This window comes from Myotis nattereri (genome assembly GCF_964212035.1).
Source record: "Myotis nattereri genome assembly, chromosome: 8".
NCBI lineage: Eukaryota > Metazoa > Chordata > Mammalia > Chiroptera > Vespertilionidae > Myotis > Myotis nattereri.
The window spans coordinates 6,621,637-6,640,977 of NC_138083.1; the positions used below are offsets into that span (position 1 = coordinate 6,621,637).

The window sequence follows — 19,341 nt, forward strand, 5'->3', positions numbered from 1 at the left end:
CTGCTTTTGTGAATAAAGCTTTATTGGAACACACAGAGCAAGTGTGCAGCCCCTGCTCCAGAGCCACGGGACATTTGCGGCCTTCCTAACCACTTCAATTCCCTCCAAGGTGCGGCACGGGAGGCAAAAGGACTCGTCTGCTGTGGGCCCACACCTGACACATTTCAGTCCACATGCCTCGCAGCTCACTCCCAGGACCCACATGGAAAAACTAGGGAGACTCATTTACAACGGGCAGCCTTCCATGGCTGCCTGCTCAGTGCAACTGGTGCGACAGGTGCAGGACGTACTCAGGACACAGAGTGACCTTATTGTGAAGACAGCAAGTTACTGACTAACCAGACTCCCGCTTTCCAGGCTGGGTCCTGACCAGATCACCAGAGCCAGAACCTCGGGCCATGTGCCCAGCCAGACTGGGGGGAAGAAGACTCGGGGTATATGGCTTCTAAGAACTGTCTTCCTGTTGATGAATCTGTCTTTTAGACCCACTCACACACTGAAGCCATCTCAGTGTACCTCCCACTAGTCTCTTCTGCAGGGCTCCTCGACACAGAGGGAAGGTTTCTTTGCCCCGAGAGGCAGGCAAAGCAATGGAAGGGCAAGGGAGAATGGGGCTTACGATGTTCAGCAATTTTATTTTTATATTTGCAGTTGAAGCCAACACCCCAAATGTGTGTGTGTGTGTGTGTGTAATTAAACGTATTTTTTCTCATGGGTATGGTACATTTTAAAATCAACCTTCCAATGACAAAATAATGATGATTATGATAAAAATAATAATTACTCGCATATAGCAAATGTGACAAAATGACAAAAGAACTCTGAATTTTGGGGATTTATTTTACTTTTTTTCTTTTTAAGATGCTACATAGTCAAACAGAATTGGGTTGGTCTTTTACGGCATAAAATGATTCCACAGTCAAACTCTCAGTTACCACGTGCTAGATGGACTATCTGCAGAGCCCCTCACGCAACCCTCCCTGCCCCGGCGGCTGACTCCCTCGCCTAACCCTCTGCTGCCTAACTCACTGCCCGATCCCCAGCTGGATCTGTAAGGTCAGATCAGGACCAGGCTTGGGGTTCCTGTGCTAGAAGTGTGAGTGCTGGCTGAGGGGTGGGCAGTGAGAGAACAATATAAAAGATCGGCTGCTCTTCTCCACTAAAAAGGGTACAATCGAGTTTACTGTTGCTACTACAAATTTTCATCCCTCTGATAGTTGTTAATTTTTTACACAGAAAAATACTTCCTGGCTGCTGTTCTCCAACATTCAAATGAACCACACGTCTGTATATGCGTATGCAGAGTCCACAGCCCTCTGGCCATAATGCCAGCTTCAACGGCGGCATTATGTAGCACAGGTGATTTTTAGGCCACAGCATTAACTATAATCTTGTGACAAGAAAACATGAGATGAAATACATTAGATAAGTTAAATATGCATTAAACATCTCTGAATACAGTTCAATCACACGACGTGAACCAACAGGAATTTAGCTTGGTCCCTTTAAGAGAACAAAGCACTGGCTTTTCCTTCCAAAGTATGGGCCAATCGGTGCCCATGCCCACCCGTGTCCAGCACCCTGCCCATGCCGCCACAGCACAATTCTCGGCGGCTGACTCTGCTCATCAGTCCCAAGGAACTGATGGCCCGGGCATCACACGGACAAGAAGCCTGGGAGCAAGCGAGCAGCGTGGGCTGACTGTGGAAGGATGGTATTCCCACCACGCTGGGCTCTGGCTCCCAGGCCGGCACCCAGGCAAGGAAGAGAGTCGTGTTTTCAGAGAGGTAACCAGCGACATGGACCAAGGCTACGGATGTTTAAAATGACATTTACAACATGCCATTACCACTTAATCATGGCTTCCCTTATCATTAACAAAGATCATTCTTTTCCCCATCATGTATTATGCATTTGTATCTTTCTAAAAGATTGTTACATTGTGTTACATTTGTGTATGGGTGCACTCGCAGGCGCAGGAAGGGGTAATTTAAAAGGCAAGACCTGTGAGATGTCATCATACATAATTTCTTTTTATACATGGTTATGATAAATTTAAATCCCATGATATGGCGGATCCATCAATCCAATCGACCCCCCTCCACATGCTGCCTCTACAAGGCGATCTTCCCTATGATGACACCGACGATGAAGAACAGGACTACCAGCGCGAGCAGCCGGGTGCTGAGGCCCTCCTCCTTCCCTGCCGTGGCCAATGCAGGAATGGGGCTGTTGCTCTGCGCCGTCTTCCTCATCCGAAGTCCATCTTCTTCCTGAGGGAGCAAATGCACGTTTCAGACAATCCACACACCAGAAGCAGAGTCAGCTGTACAGCTTAGCAGGGGGCTTTCATACCCACACTCAGACCCCATGATGTGGTCCAACTTCCTCATTTTGTAGCCTAGGAGGGGGCTGATTTGAGGCCACTAAAAAATATCAGAAGCCCCTCTTTTCTTCCATCCATCCTACACATTTTTGCACCACAAATTCAAGCAGGGCACACCTTGGTTCCCCATGATTTATAGAAAAAAGTTCTTAAGATGGTCTAGTCTGGACACACCCACTTTTTTGGCCATGTCTCCCAGCTGCTCTTCTTCACCTACATCCAACCCCAACCGCTCTGTCCTTCCTTCCTCTATTGACAGGCTTCCCTAATGAAGTCATCAGTTTTTGAAATGACAGGTACCTCTCAAGACAGGAATATAAAAATCACAAGAATAGAAACCAAGATGGCGGCATAGGTAAACACCGGAAATTGCTGCCTCACACAACCACTTCAAAAATACAACTAAAAGACAAAACGGACATCACCCAGAACCACAGGAAGGCTGGCTGAGTGGAAATTCTACAACTAGAAGGAAAGAGAAAAGCACTGAGACACAGAAGAGGTGCGGAGGTAAAGTGCAGAAGTACGGAGGCGCACGTGGAGAGGGCTGGCGGCTGAGGACACTGTTGTCTTTTTCAATCAGGAGGGAGTCTCAAGCTTCTGACTGCTCTGAACTCCAGTTCCGGGTGAGTCTCTGGGGACCCAGACTCATACGGGAAGAAACTGGACTGTCTGGCAGCAGGCAGAACTCGAGGGCGGCTTTCTCTCAGAGGTGCTTGCAGCAATTACCACGGGACACTGAGACCCGGGGCCGGACTGAGAGGGCAGGACTGAGAATCAGCCATAGCTGTTTGCTCTGCCCTGTTACTCCCCTGAGGCCCCGCCCCACCCAAGCTGTGTGCAGAGGCTTTTGCATATGAAAGGTCTGGCCCTTTGCAACCTGGAAATTACCTAACAAACTGCAGCTGAATCAGAGAGACACAAAACTTCCAAAAGAAGGTCCAAGGCCTTACAGCAGCCTGCACTGCTTCACAGCTGGGCCTCATCTGGGCACCTCCAAACCCCAAACAAAGAAGAGGAATCTCTCCATAGCTCCTGCTGGGTAGCCTCAGGCAGAGGCTAAATTAGCACCTCCTTAGAGATCCAAGAGCCAGTGTACCCAGTGGTCAGAGTGGGACCATCCAGATTACAACTCCTCAGATCCATAAGGGACACATTCAGGGGGCAGACTCAGTGAGCACCAAAGCCCCACTGAAGCAAGTATTGCCCCAGAAGAGTGTCTCCAGCTCAGAAGTTCTCCCACTGCAGGCACAGCTGATCCTCACAGCCAATTGGCCTGGAGGTCAATTCTTCCCAGTGATACCTACAACAATCAAGACTTAACTACAACAAGACTGTGCAGAAAGCCCACAAAGGGGTGCACCAAGAGTGTCCACCTCAGGTAATTGGGGAGGCTGAGCCACTGGGCCCTATAGGACACCTCGCACAGAAAGCCACTCTATCAACACAGAGAAGCATAAAAAATGCGGAGACAAAGAAACAGGACACAAATGACAGAAATGGAGGAAAGCAAACTACTGGACATAGAGTTCAAAACCACACTTTTAAGGTTTTTCAAGAATTTTTTAGAAACCGCCGATAAATTTAGTGAGACCCTCAAGAAATCTAGTGAGACCCTCAAGATTATGAAAAAGGACCAACTAGAAATTAAGCATACACTGACTGAAATAAAGGATATTATCCAGAGTTCCGACAGCAGACTAGAGGATCGCAAGAATCAAGTCAAAGATTTGAAATACGAAGAAGCAAAAAACACCCAACCGGAAAAGCAAAATGAAAAAAGAATCCAAAAATATGAAGATAGTGTAAGGAGCCTCTGGGACAACTTCAAGTGTACCAACATCCGAATTATGGGGGTGCCAGAAGAAGAGAGAGAGCAAGATATTGAAACCTATTTGAAGAAATAATGACAGAAAACTTCCCCTACCTGGTGAAAGAAATACTTACAAGTCCAGGAAGCGCAGAGAACCCCAAACAAAAGGAATCCAAAGAGGACCACACCAAGACACATCATAATTAAAATGCCAAGAGCAAAAGACAAAGAGAGAATCTTAAAAGCAGCAAGAGAAAAAATGTCAGTTACCTATAAGGGAGTGCCCATACGACTGTCAGCTGATTTCTCAACAGAAACTATGCAGGCCAGAAGGGAGTGGCAAGAAATATTCAAAGTGATGAATACCAAGAACCTACAAGCAAGATTACTTTATCCAGCAAAGCTATCATTCAGAATTGAAGATCAGATAAAGAGCTTCACAGATAAGAAAAAGCTAAAGGAGTTCATCACCACCAAACCAGTATTATATGAAATGCTGAAAGGTATCCTTTAAGAAGAGGAAGAAGAAGAAAAAGGTAAAGATACAAATTATGAACAACAATACACATCTATCAACAAGTGAATCTAAAAATCAAGTGAATAAATAATCTGATGAGCAGAATAAACTGGTGATTATAATAGAATCAGGGGCATAGAAAGGGAGTGGACTGACTATTCTCGGGGGGGGGGGGAGGATGAGGGGGGTGTGGGAAGAGACTGGACAAAAATTGTACACCTATGGATGAGAACAGTCAGTGGCAGGGTTAGGGCAGAGGGTGGGGTGGGAACCGGGTGGAGGGGAGCTATGGAGGGAAAAAAGAGGAACAACTGTAATAATCTGAACAATAAAGATTTAATTTAAAAAAAATAAAAATCACAAGAAACTTGGAAGTAGGGGATCTAGAAGCTTTCCAATGCAGAGCTGTGTACAGGTATTTGATGAGTTACATGTAGACTGATGGATTCTCATTATTCAAATAACATGAATTTGGAATATTAAAATGTGACTCAACTTGATACATGCATCTCAAATATTTTCTACTTGGTGCATGGATTTTCCATTGAAGAGGCAATACTGCTTTTCCTATATATAAAGGTACCTGGCTACATTCCTCCACCAACAGGTGTGCAAGGAAATGGCCCTTCTTCCTCCTTCCGTCCCAGGCCAGCCCTAGATCCCTACACAGGACACACACCAAAGCCTTCCTATCTGCCACACAGCCATACTCTGCAGCTAGAACTCTGGCTAATGACCCATCTGCTCATCCCAGGACTCACAAACCAGCTGCACTTTCCCTTCTTCTTTTCCTTCTATTCCTTCACATCCACCTAGTGCCTATCAGGTCCTGAAGATAAGCAGCAGCCAGCCCACCAAGCCGACTCTCCAGGTACCTGTGGAACTGCTTGTCACTCTATGTCAAAGTTTGTGCCTATGTCTCTCCGTTCTCAGGTAACTTCTCAAGGGAAGGACTGCTCTCATTTGTACCCACAGTGCTGGGTGCACGGTAGGGCCAGGAATTTGTAGGCCAAATAAAAGAATGAAAAAACACAAAACAAGAAATCAGTGTCTGGCAGGATAAAGAATCTTCTAATGTCAAGATTGGCCTGATAATATTTTAAAGATATTCTGCTCATGGGACATAGCCAATATCGATGCACAGTGTGATAAATGACCAGTGTTATTCGATTAACTTAAAAAAAAATGGGCACAGCAAAATACAGCGTTTATTTTATTGGGTTTATATAGAAGCTATTTCTACCTACTTATCACTTTAAATGGCAAAGAACTCTGTTTCTAAAGAGAAATATACTCAAGAAGAAGCTTTAGGCGTATCTTAGATTTTTAGCCAAAGAGTAAAGTCAGCTTCCTAATTTATTCCACGGCATGAGGCCAATGAAGACTTCTTCAGGAAAAGAAGACAGTGCCGCTTCCCAGGCACTGACAGTTTTAGACCGACCACACTGTCAGAATAAAAGAGAAGAGTCGGCGGAAATGAATTTGTTACGAGAACCGAGTGCTGCAGTAGTTAGAGAGCAAAAACCTATTACATGCTTGGGTGGCACGACCAAGATGAAGGGAATAGGTCAGCCTCAAAATTTAAGCTGCAACAAAAGTTCCTCTGATCAAATGATCAGAAGTGTTTTCTTCACTACTGTGTCTAGAACAGACACACTTTTAAAGCTGGAAGGGGCTGCAGAGGTATTTTGGGAAAGAGGTCCAGGAGATGCTGTGATTAACATACACTAGACTCAGAGCTAGTTCAAGTCTGACTAGTTGTTTCCACACCACCACAGGCCTCCGAGGCGAGAGCAGTGCCCCGCCCCCTTCCTTACCACCCAGTGTAGCCTGACCCTCCAGCACCACTGCCAGCCATCTTGCCCATGGCTGGACACGGGTTTCTCCTTCCACAATCTCCACCTACTCTGACAACTCCAACCTCATCGCCATGCTCATAGTGTAACAAGGGCTTTATGTTCAGATTCATTTAGAATTTTCAAAAGTCAGAATTATGCCTGCGTTAAAATGGAGGAGAGGTCAGTATCTACTCTCTTCAAAAAGAGATTCTCCTCCAGTGGGGATGAAATGGGATTTGAAAATGTAAATTCCACATAACCACTGCTGCTTTATTTTTTATGTCTAATATTCATTTTACACTAATGGAAGGTGAGAGGGGTTTTGTTTTTTGTTTGTTTGTTTGTTTTTAACACCAGGGGACAAGAGTTTAAATAGACACAGGTTCTTGATGGGGGGGAGGGGAAGTTCAAGGCCTTTTTGAGAAACCGATGAAAGCTATGGAATTTCTCCCTGGGAGAAAAGTGTGCAAATACAAACAAGCCTACAAATTCAGGGGTTCATCAACTTCCCTCCCCAAGATCCTAGGGAAGAAGCCCCCTTTCTCAGATTATCAGAAAGAGAAATGCTGTTACCTTGAACTGTCTGTTCTCTTCCCGCAGCCTCTGGACTTCACCTTGCAGCCGCTTACATTCTTCCATCACCTTCTTAACTTCAGTATCATCCAAAGAAGAGCTCAGAGATTTAGACACCGTTGATGTTTCTGTCTTTGATGCAGTTGTGGATATAATTTTATTTATTTCTACATCATGCTGTTCAGAAATAAATGAAAGCCCAAGTGTCACCAACTATGTAATAAAGGACTTTTTTATGCAAAGTAAAGTAGCTCTCAGCAACACCACACATGGCAGCCTTTTATCCACACCGAAAGATGTCACATTTATTTAAAAATGGATCACTTCATCTAGTATCTTAATATTAATAATCTAAAGCAACTGGGCCCCAGAAATTATGGAGAAGGGCAAATAACAAAGTCCAGCCGAGACTAATGCTTCAGAGGAGGAGGAAAAGTCTGTATGTATTGTACCATCAGACTCCCACCATGCAAAAATTAGCATGCGGTAATTGTACAAGTGCAGGAACTCTTATCCACAAATTACTGTCACCGTGAAGATCTGAACATCCTAGGACTGGCTGGGCAGGGGTGGGAGGCCAGGGAGGACACAGAGGGCATTTAGTTCATAAACTTAGAGCTTGGAAGCTGGGATGAAGGTGGAATGAGTGCAGTGTCTGCAATATTTCAATCTGGGAAAGCTACATGTGCCCCCCCCCCCCATTTCCATGTGTTATGGCATCATCTTGAGACTGACTAGGGATGTGTCAGTGAGGGGGCGGGGGGCGGGGCGGGGGAGGGCTGGGAGGAGGACGGGAGGGGGAGCGGGTGGCGTAGAGCAGGGGTCCTCAAACTTTTTAAATAGGGGGCCAGTTCACTGTCCCTCAGACCGTTGGAGGGCCGGACTATAGTTTAAAAAAAAAACTATGAACAAATTCCTATGCACACTGCACATATCTTATTTTGAAGTAAAAAAACAAAACGAGAACAAATACAGTATTTGTATTTGCATGTGGCCCACGGGCTGTAGTTTGAGGAACCCTGGCATAGAGGCTTAGGTGTACTGAGGAGAGCTGTCCTGGGTGGTGGGGTTCCAAGTAGTAATCTAGAACTACTCATCTAGCTCTACTGACCTATCTAGCTCCAACCTTTATTTTCCAGAGGAGAAGAGTGAGGCCCTATAAGGCAAGGCCCCAATCTACAAAGCTAATGTATCAGAGCTGCAGCTAGGACCAGAATACAGGTCTCCTAACTTCCAAAACTGACCTTCCCAGGACATAATGTGTAATTCAAAGAAACAGAATAATGGTCACGTCAGTGACTGTGCAGAAAGAACATACTAAGTAGTTCTGGCACAGATCCAGAGCATTCCTGGGGGTCATTTGGTAATGTTCTCAGAAGGTCTCAGCGATTAACAACCAGGGTAGCTAATACTCTGCCTATGCTTCAAATTGTGTTTTTAATACAATTTAAGTTTTTCTGACTAGGTTGAAGGGAGTCCACATTAGCATTTCAGTCTTCTGCCTTCAACTGGAATCAAGTAAGGGCCATGCCAGGCCAATCCCTCGGTTTTACACAAAGAGAAAAGTGAGCGCAAGCCTGAGAGAAGCCGTTCCTTGGATTCACCCCTCAGACAGCACAGGGGATTCTCAATGGTGGTGGTGGGGGGGGGGGGGGTAGGGAGGCATATTTGGCAATGCCAGGAGATATTTTCAGTTGTCACAACTAGGTAGAGTTACCAGTATTTAGTGGGCAGAAGTCAGGCATTCTATAAGGCCCAGGACAGCCCATAGCAGAGTATGGGGCCCACATGTTAGTCTGAATTGGAGACTCCTCCTCTAGAAGCAATTTTGACAGCAGCAGAAGTGGGGTTACGGGATAGAGAGGTGGTGCTGAGGGAAACAGCAGACTGGAGAACCTTTAGGTTCTTTGTGAAACAATAGACCCTACATGCTTAACACCTGTCTGTCAAGCACCATGATAAATGGCAAATTATTCCCTGTTTTAGTCTTACCCCATGTAAGAGCGACCTATAACTCTGTGAAGTCAAAGATGCTCGTTGGGATTTATAACATTCCCACAGCCAACAGGTTGTACTCTGCAAGGGCAAAATTATTCCAATTGGTTGTCTCTCTGCAAGTCTTTCAAAGGCTGATTTTGTGGGGGCCCACTTATTTGTCGACTTAAGATTTTTTTTTTATGCATCAAAAAGAGGAAAATAATTTGCCAACTTAAATCCTGGTTTTGCAGGAGATGGTATGCAAATAAGTATCAGCTTGCAACATTCAATTATTGTTAACTATAAATATACTTACTGGTTTATCATTTTCTGCTGGCAATTCAAACACACATCTAAGTTTTGAATCCATAAGGTCTTCCGGTTTTGCCTCCTTCCACTAAAACAATTTAAATTTAATAATCAGGATATTATAAAGCTGTGGGAAGAATAATTTTCTTCCTATAACTGACAATTTCAGAAAAATACTCTTAATGAGAAAGCCCTGATATATATCAAATAAAGAAATTAAGTCTGCTGAGATTTCAATATTTTCAACATGACAAGATTAAATATAATAGCTTTCCTGAATATTTATTACACTTCGCAAATCCCAGTCTTGCTGCCTAACTCCTCAAAGTCAACCAATGCCCCCCCGTTGCTAGTCTGTGGGAAGCACTTAGAAGAGAGAGGACCATGGCTGATGGTTGGATGGCCAGGGCTAACCTTGACCCTTAAGAAAATAAACCTCCTTTACAGGGTGCATCCCTTAGAGTAAGCACGTCCAATCTGGGTGTGGTTCGGGATCCATGCTGCCAACTACCAACAGGGCACATTAGCCAGCAAGCCTTCTCTGCTGCTCTCCTCCTCCCTCTGTCTGTTGGTACAGGCGGCTTCCTGGCTGAACCCTGTTCTGGGACGCTGCATTCCTGGTTTACTCTTCCTCCTTCTGGAAGTGGAAGATGGGATTCTGAGAACTGTAGCCCAGTGCATCAGGAGGGTTACAATACAGAGAAGGAATAAACTCCCCCAGCCCTGCCCCAGGACCAAGAGGCAAGGGCAGCTGGAGCAACACAGGTACTAAGAACCAAGAATGAAGAAAACAGGGTGTGAACTGCCAACAAACCCTGGCAGTTTCTCCGTGGTGTAGCATGCCGTTCACAGGACACTGAGGAGCATTTCACTCATGGGAAGTCCACAGAAAGTCAGTGAAGATGCAACATCAATGTTCTGAGTCTACTTCTGTGCAAACATGCACACATGTCAGAGCATTGGGCAGGACTATCATTGGATGCTAAGGCCTCTGGGAGGAGGACTGCTGCTGAGTCCAAGCACCAGTTTACTCAGCGCATCACAGATTCCCTGTTATTAACCACAAGGGGCAAATGTGCTTTGACCCTGGAAAGAGTTGGCCATCATCATTGCAACCAAGTAATCAAACTTAGTGTCACCAACAGAGGGACAATCAGCATTAAATGCCTTCTGAAATGATACATACATGACATCACCTATGGAATATTCTTGCCACAAAACATTTGACCTGAATTTAATCATGAGGAAACAACTGGACAAATCCAGAATGTGGGACATTCTAAAAGTCAACTGGCCTGGACTTTAAAAAATTCAAAGTAATAAAAAACTAAAAAGGTCCAGGCTACTCTACCAGACTAGAACTAAAGGCCACTGGGGAACAACTGAAAAACACTGTAATGTGTGTTTCTCTGTTAGGCAATACAATCCATGTTGACTCCTAGGCTGTGGTAACAGTATGTTGCTATATAGGAGACTGGCCTTATTCTGAAGCATTTAGGGGTGAAGTCTGCATCTTACCCTCAAGTGGTTCAGTAAAAAAGAAAGCTTATGACAGAAATGGAGCAGATGTGGCAAATGTTAAATGGTGACTCTAGGTAAAGGTAATATGAGTGGTTAATGTAGCATTTTTTCAACTTTCTGTATATCAAAATAAAAAGAAAGATATTTTAAAATAAAATAAAAAAGCTCAAGGCTTCATTAACAGTGGTTAGGTCAAGTATAACAAATTTCAGGTAACTTTTCATTTTTTTATTTCCAAAAATTCTACAATGTACATTTCATAGAAACATCTTTAAAACTGGTACAAAAATTACCGTATGAGGAAGTGAGATTCACCTTGACTACGAGAGTGCCAGACCTGTGACAGCAGATGAAACAGAGCCAGGCCCTGCCAGGTGCTCTACACAGAGCACGTTTCATCCCACGACAACCCATCAACCAGGTCCTTAACCCCATGTTACAGGTGACCAAACCCTCAAGTGAGTTAATGAAATCGCCCAAGGCCACAGTGTTAGTAAAAGGCAGGCCTCAGCTCCACACCCAAGCCCATGCTCTCTTTAGTAAGCCATGCAACAAAAGCCATATAGAACATATTCTCAGATATCCCTTATTTCGTATTTGCCATACATTTCCTTGATTACACAAATTAACATGAAATGACACATCGTGATCTAGGAAATAAAAGGGAAAGTAGCCTCAATAATTGTTCTTATGCAAAGGGAGATGGCTCATTATCACTGATCTCTCTCAAACCCCCAAATAGTGGCTTCTCCATTTACAGCCCCAAAATTAAACACATGAAGATGGTCGGTTTACTCTTCCAAGACGAGCAGAAAAGGCTGTGTGGTGATTCTGAGACACAAAGGTGAGCTGTGCATTAAACAGCCCTCAGTATCAAACTCTGAGAGAGAAAACTACAAGACGGTGTGAGTCACAGCTAACCAAACTTGCAGACATTTCTTGGATGACTGCAGTCTCAGTTTGGGTTGGCAGGCTGGAGTGAGGCAATCTGCCTTTCTTTCCCACTCTGTGAGGACCAGACACCTGTCCTGGCCGGTGCGATGGATGGCGAAGCTGCTCTGTATATTGAGACACACTCACAGCACCAGAAGGCCTCCTCATTTATTTGAGTAACAAGCTTACTTTGGAATTTCCATTACACTCTTTTTCCAGTAAAATCAATAATACAGTATCATTTATTTTATGAAAATGAAGTCATCTTATTTTTACCAAATTAGTTAAACATGCATTTAAGCAGAAAAAAATGAAAGAACCTAAAAGGGAAAAAAGAAATCATGCTTACCAGAACCAAGCGGGGGGGGGGGGGGGGGGGGGTAGTTCTTAAGCGTGGAGAACATTTAGTATTCACCTCGCTCACATCCCCCTGAGTTGGGGGGGGGGGGGCGCGGGGCATGGTAATGAGCGGGTGCCCTTTTCTGTAGGGCACATGATGGGAGGAAAGGGAGAGAACCCACAAACCATTCAAGATACAATACATCAGAACAAGGAATTGCTGAGGCAAACTGAGATACAAAAGTCAAAGAAGAACAGTATTCTAGAGAGTTACATAAAATGTAAAAAATCAAAGCTTTTAGGAAAACCATAAAGGCAGCCAGAGTAAAAACCTCCCTGGAAATAACATTCCCCTTTAAAACAATTCTAACATACTGTGAACTGCATGCACCCACAATTCTGTCCCTAATCATTGAATACTAAAAAGTAAGAAGCATTCAGTACTTACTACTGCTTCCATATCAGAAGTGTCAGTTGGCGCAAACATAGACTGAACCATAAACTTGTGTTTACTTTTCTCATTGGGGTCATAATCGAAAGGCTGTAACATCACTGAGAAAGAAAATATTTCATTAGGAGGGTCAGAACTTGGTTACCAGCAGCCATTTGTTAATACTTGTATTTGGTTGTAAAGCAATTTACCCGGATTCTCTCACTGAGCCTCATGATGCCCCAGGTGAAGTGAGCAGGGCAAGATGACCAACATCTTCTCCACTTTTCAGGTCTCAAACCTGAGGTCCAAAAAAGTTAGGTGACTTGCCCGAGGTTGAACAGCAGGGTGTGGCAGAGCTGGGACCCAGGTCTTCTGAATCCTGGTCCACTGATTGCATACCTGACAATATATCTCCTACAGCCCTCACAGAACAGGTAAAGCAGGTAAAAACAGCACATGCTTGTTTGCTCAAGAAAACATCCAAATAATCTCTTTAGGAACTAATATAGAATAATCCAAGACATGTAAGGAATTGCTTTTGCTTTTCTCTGTGCTATTTCCCATAGCAAGGTAATCAAGGTAATGTTTGAAATATAGTTTTGCCAATAAAACGTTGTAAATTTTTCACAAACAGCACACTCACAGCATGGATATGCCCCTTTTCTCCAAAGGGCCTAGAGGAATCTCACATAACAGCTCCCTTGGAGGGTCACACTCACCAACTGCAGCGAGGTACCCGCTGCTCTGACTGGACCTATCCCTGTTAAATGACGGCTGCTCTAAAATATGGTGGTTGCTACCAGGCTTTGGCTACATCACACATCTAGTTATGTCTCTGAAACAAAACTTTGTCACATGTGGGGAAAGACTACTGTGGTCCTGATGGGAGTAAGAGCTAACATGACGGAGCATTTCCCATAGTCAGAAACCAGGCTTGGACTTTCGGCTTATTATTATCCATGTAATCCTTAAGGGCAGGTACTGTTGCAGAGGTTATTTTGACACCTATTTTCAGAGGACAAAACGGAAGCACGGAAAGGTCACACATGGAGAAGTGAGCACTCAAATGCAGGTGGTCTGCCTGCAGGGCCAACATCACGGCCACCAGGAGGGACTAGCTCTGTCCTCCTCCACCTGCAGGCTTCCACCTTTTCTCTGGGCACTCTTCAGTGTTCTCTTGCCTTGAACGCCCTTCCCCCATCTTAGGGCTTCTCAGCCCTTCCTCGGAAGCCTCACAACCAACCACCCCCTGCAGCACATAAGGGGCAAGTGTCCTAAGACTGAGTTTACATATGAAGGTGCTGGAGCTCAACAAAGTGAACTGGCTTGCTCAAGGTCACAACATTAAGAAGACAAACAGCAAAGTGCAGCCCAGCACCCCTTCTGCCACACTGGTCACTCCAATTGAGATGGGTTCACCTGCACCCCAGGCCCACCATCACATACTTCACAGAACCACATATGATGGAGAAGAGAAATACAAAGATCCTCATCCATCTTGGGGTGCAGGGGTCCTTTCTATCTTGGGGACAGAGAGTCTATTAAAACCTAACAAGTCATCGATTTAAATGCTTTAGTGTACAGTCACCCAGGCAGCTCTGCTACCCCCATCACATCCGAGTGCTCTGAGCTACAGGGAACCTTGCTGGGAGACTTCTTCAGGACAAAACTTAATACATGCGCAACCCTTTTTAAAATTTGGGGCTTGTGTACACATAATACCGAGTCTAGCTACCAATAAAGATTAGTAACATAAGGATGTTCAGCCTGAGTATCCAAGATCTGCACAGAGACTAAGGTCATTTCAAACACTGGGCCACTGCACTCAGAATGTATTCTTGCAGGTATCAGGGCATGGTTTTCTCCTGGAAAAGTCCTTGCCAGCAGCTCTGGACCAGGCACCACTGAGCTGGCAAGAGCTCTCCCAGAAAGACCTGGAACACCGTAACACACCGGGCTTGACACTGAACCCACTAGCAGGTCAAAACCACAACCTCTTCTTCTGAAAGCTACATTCTCATAGCATGTCCCCATCTCCACCTCCGGGGCAATAAGGAAGATAATACATGATAAACTAAAGACTCAATGGGATCTGTCTTGGACAGGAACTGTCGACCTCTTTTGGAGTTGGGCCACAGTCTTCAAACCACTGTCAGATTAATGTTCATTTTTAAAATCTGAAGAGAACTGGGTTTTGAGCATTTCGGGTTTCACTTAGCTGTGACAAAATCATGTTCCAGTATTTTTCTGGAAGGGAAAACCTTGTCCCCCACTACACTTAGACTTCCAGCAGGGCACAGCTCTTGCAGCAGAAGCTGCCTTTTCCTTGAGATGGTTTTCCAGCTGTGAAAGGCCCCTTCTGCTCCACTCCACCCTAGAGTTCTGAGGCTAAACCAGGATTACTGGTAAAGAGCCCAAAGCCCAGAAGACGAGAGCAACAGGAAGACTGCTAATTTTCTTAGAAGCTGGCTCTTTATTTCAAACTACACTAAGTCGTCCGCATAGAACTGATGAGTCCGAAGAACCTAAGACCTCCCTGCTTAAACAGCCCAGGAAGTTCTGCTGCTCCCTGTCCATTCTACTCCCCCTTCCTCAAGGCACTGCAAGTGAGAGAACAGCCAAGAGACCTCTGCTTGGCTAGAACCAATGTTCTAAGAAGGAAAGAAAAGGAAACTTCTCTAGAACCTGCTATGTACTAACCCCACACAGGCGCATTTCATTAGTTCTACCATTTAGTGCTCACGACAAATGGTCAAAGAAGCCCATGTCTTCATTCTCCGGATGAGGAGACAAGGGCTTAAAAAGAACATGTGGCCTCACTCGGGTCCCATGGCAGCATAAAAAATGACAGAGCCAGTCAGTATTACACACACTTGGCTTTGCCCCCAGAGTCAGACTCCCACACCACAGGTTCTCAAAGTGTTATTGCACAGACCCTGAAGGTCCCCCCATTGGGTGACCCATTAAGTCATGATAATACCAGGATATTATGAGCCTATTCTATTGTATTGACACTCAGTGATGTTGGCACAAAAGCCCTGGGGTAAAATTGCTGGCCCCCCTGGGCAGGAACCAGATAGTGCTGGTGTCTCTGTATCAGGCACTAGCAGACGAGTTTCACAGAAGAATGCCCTTGACGAAGTCATGCATTAGTTTTCTCACACCCAGACCTGACAGTACATGGCAGCTCTCGCACAGAGAACACTGCTGCTCTCTGGGAAAAGCTCCTGTGCATCCATCTGGTTGGGGACACTGGCTCATGGACTTGAAAACGATGGTTATTCAGATCTGGGTGTTTTATGAATGGCAGATGTTTTCTTGAAAAGGAATGAAGTGAGTCTATCCGTTCAAGGAAAACAGCTTATAGTAGTGGTCAATGATAAAATCCAGGCAAAAATTAGAATCTTGGAAAATTTATAGCTGTCACCAAGAGCTTCCTAGTTTCCCAAGTACTTAAAGACTTTTCCGATGAGATCAGTGGAAATAGTAATGAATGTGATTTTTTGCTGTTATATAATAAAACTAGAGGCCCACTACACAAAATTCATGCATTCAGGGGCGGGGATGGGGGTGGGGTAGTCCCTCGGCCCAGCCTGTGCCCTTGCAATCCGGGAGCCCTCGGGGGATGTCCGACTGACAGCAGTTAGACATCCATAGCGCTGCTGTCCTAAGCCAGCAGTTAGACATCCATAGCGCTGCTGTGGAGGTGGGAGAGGCTCCTGCCACTGCCACTGAGCTCACCAGCCGTGAACCCGGCTTCTGGCATACTGACCACCAGGGGGCAGCTCCTGCATTGAGCATCTTCCCCCTGGTGGTCAGTGCACGTCATAGTGACTGGTTCGTTATGCCGACAGGTCAATTTGCATATTAGCCTTTTATTATATAGGACTAGTGGCCTCGTGCACTAAATTCATGCATGGGGGTGGGGGGTGTCCCTCAGCCTGGCCTGCACCCTCTCCAATCTGGGACCCCCTCTGGGGATGTCCAACTGCTGGGTTAGGCCCGATCCCACAGTCAGACATCACTCTCACAATTCAGGACTGCTGGCTCCCAGCTGCTCGCCTGCCTGCCTGCCTGATTGCCCCTTACTGCTTCTGCCTATCAGCCTGATCACCCCCTAACCGCTCCCCTGCCGGCCTGATTGACGCCTAACTGCTCCCCTGCTGGCCTGATTGACAACTGCCCTCCCCTGCCGGCCCGATCGCCCACAACTGCCCTCCCCTGCCAGCCTGATCGCCCACAACTGCCCTCCTCTGCCATGACCCGCCTCCTCTGCCGGGACCCGCCTCATCCATGCTGCGTGGAGCCACGGGACCCCCAGGCCTCACTGTGTGGAGCAGCTGCCAGGCCCCGCCTCCGCCGTGTTGTGTGGCCATCTTGTGGCAGCCATATTGTGACGACGTCACGTGCAAGGGCCACCTAGGCTTTTATAAGTATATAGATATGTCAACATTTGGAAGACCTGTATAACTCAGCTAACATAGTATTACATAATCCAACCAGAGTGCAAGAGAGACCAATGTGTTTTAGAGAAACAAAGTGGTTTCAGATTCCACACTACACCAAACTTGAAGGAAGTGTCACTTGTCAAGTTTTGGTGTAGTACCAAAGAATAATGTCCACCATTATCTGAAAAGGCTATTAAAAATACTCTTCCCTTTTCCAACTACATATTCTATCGTAAAAAGTGGTTTTTCTTCATACACATTCATCAAAATGACACATTACAAGAGACTAACTGCAAGAGCAGAGAGGAGAATCCAACCTGTCTTTCACTAAGCCAGACATTCAAAAGATATGCAAAACATGTTAAATAACACCAGTCTTCTCACTACATTTTTTGATGTAATTAATTTATTAATGTGATTATAAAATGAATTAATACTTTTAAACTTCTCAATTTAATTTACAATATGCTAAATATTGATATAACCTACAAACAAAAATGTTCTTGGGTCTTCCATTTTTAAGAATATAAAGGGGTTCTGAAACTAAAAAGTTTGAGCACCATCACTCTACACTAGCCGTGGGCAAACTACGGCCCGCGGGCCGGATCCGGCCCGTTTGAAATGAATAAAACTGAAAAAAGAAAAGACCGTACCCTTTTATGTAATGATGTTTACTTTGAATTTATATTAGTTCACACAAACACTCCATCCATGCTTTTGTTCCGGCCCTCCGGTCCAGTTTAAGAACCCATTGTGGCCCTCGAGTCAAAAAGTTTGCCCACCCCTGCTCTACACCAAGCTGCCTCACAGGATCTGCAGGAGGAAAATGGTCTGGCGGAATAGTGAAGACACTGGTAGCGGTCTAGTACCCTGTTTGGGAGAAATTGCAGTTAAAACAGAGAGCAGTTTCACACAAACCAGCCTAGAGTTCTGTACGGATCAAGACTCGGTGGTATCAAAAGGCACGTGTCCCTTACAGGGAGGGGACAGGGTTTCCTGCGCTCCTCTAACCAAACCACCTTGTTTGCTCCAACTCTGCTGAGGGTACCGTCTGAGATCCACTGCTGCCTGTGGACCTTACAGATGTTATCAGCACAACCCCAGGCTAGCACACCCTACCTGCCAAGTCACCACAGTGTAGATCAGGAAGACCTGTGAGAAGGTATAACTTACATTTAGACCTCTGTTAAACAAGAATGTAAGCAAGGACATAATGGTGGTAACCAATAATCACAAGGGAGCACTGAAGACAGCCAAGGTAGCAGGTCAAATATCCCTTCTGCAAAGGCAGCCCTCGTGAAATAGGAACACGGGTGCCCAGTGCACTAGGGAGTCTGGCCAGAGCTGAAAACTTTGAACTGCAGGCAAAACTTACTGGAAGCTCAGGAGGTAAAGGTGGCTATAACCCTTCCCCATGACTCTCCTTTGGCCTTGAGCAGCAAGTGGAAAAGAAGGTGTGTTCCACCGACCAGCTCTCCTTTCCTTCTGGGGTCCCAAATCAGCAAGAAAGAGTAAAGAGGTCAGGTGGCCTCTTAGACTTTGTGAAACTTCATGACTCCTGCTGTGCCTCAGTATACCCATCCTGCTCAACATGGCCTCCAACACATGTCCAAAGTTTGTATTTCTCAACCCCCATCATCTCATGTCACATTCAATTTGCTATACCCTATTAGCCAGAACTTTATGAGAACATGACAGAATAAATGCTGTTAATCGTTTGTTCTTTCAGCTCCATACATGCAAATTGTGACAGAAATTATGTACTTTTACCCTGACAGGCTATAAAAGAGCCTCCCATTAACTTAATTTATTTCACTTGAATACCAGAGACACTGATGATAAAAACCCTCTTAAATGAACCATCTATCCTACTTTTAAAATGTATCTGCTGATACTACATTAAAAAGAAGCCTGTTACCAGGAGACAGCTTGGAGACCCGGTCACCACTCACCCACATTAACACTTTATGATATGATGTCTGCCGTATTACAGATCGCAACAGTGGGATCCTGTTAAGAAAGGGCCTTTGGGATCATAAAACATTGGATCAATAAGATTAGACCTTATTCAAAAGAAAGAAATGCAGAATATATGCTACTTAATGCACAAGTACACACATACCTCAGAGAAATGATGACTTGATTAAATGCAGCATTACAGCTCCTTATGAGAACCCAAGCACGTCACAGTTCATTTTCATCTGCACCATAATGGTAACAGCTAATGAATAAAAGTCTACAGCGTGAGCTTTAT

At 45.1% G+C, this 19,341-nt stretch overlaps 1 protein-coding gene across 1 annotated transcript in view; it reads right to left on the reverse strand.

The window, feature by feature from the left end:
- Positions 1 to 2,012: 2,012 nt before the first annotated feature.
- Positions 2,013 to 19,341, reverse strand: part of VAPB (VAMP associated protein B and C) — a 60,780-nt gene continuing 43,451 nt past the window's right edge. Inside the window, exons 3-6 of the mRNA XM_081096644.1 lie at positions 12,655 to 12,758; positions 9,421 to 9,501; positions 7,128 to 7,304; positions 2,013 to 2,273 (exon numbers count right to left, since the gene is read on the reverse strand). Coding sequence (XP_080952770.1) covers positions 2,115 to 2,273; positions 7,128 to 7,304; positions 9,421 to 9,501; positions 12,655 to 12,758 — 521 coding nt within the window. The 3' untranslated portion in view covers positions 2,013 to 2,114. The remainder of the gene's footprint in view (positions 2,274 to 7,127; positions 7,305 to 9,420; positions 9,502 to 12,654; positions 12,759 to 19,341) is intronic.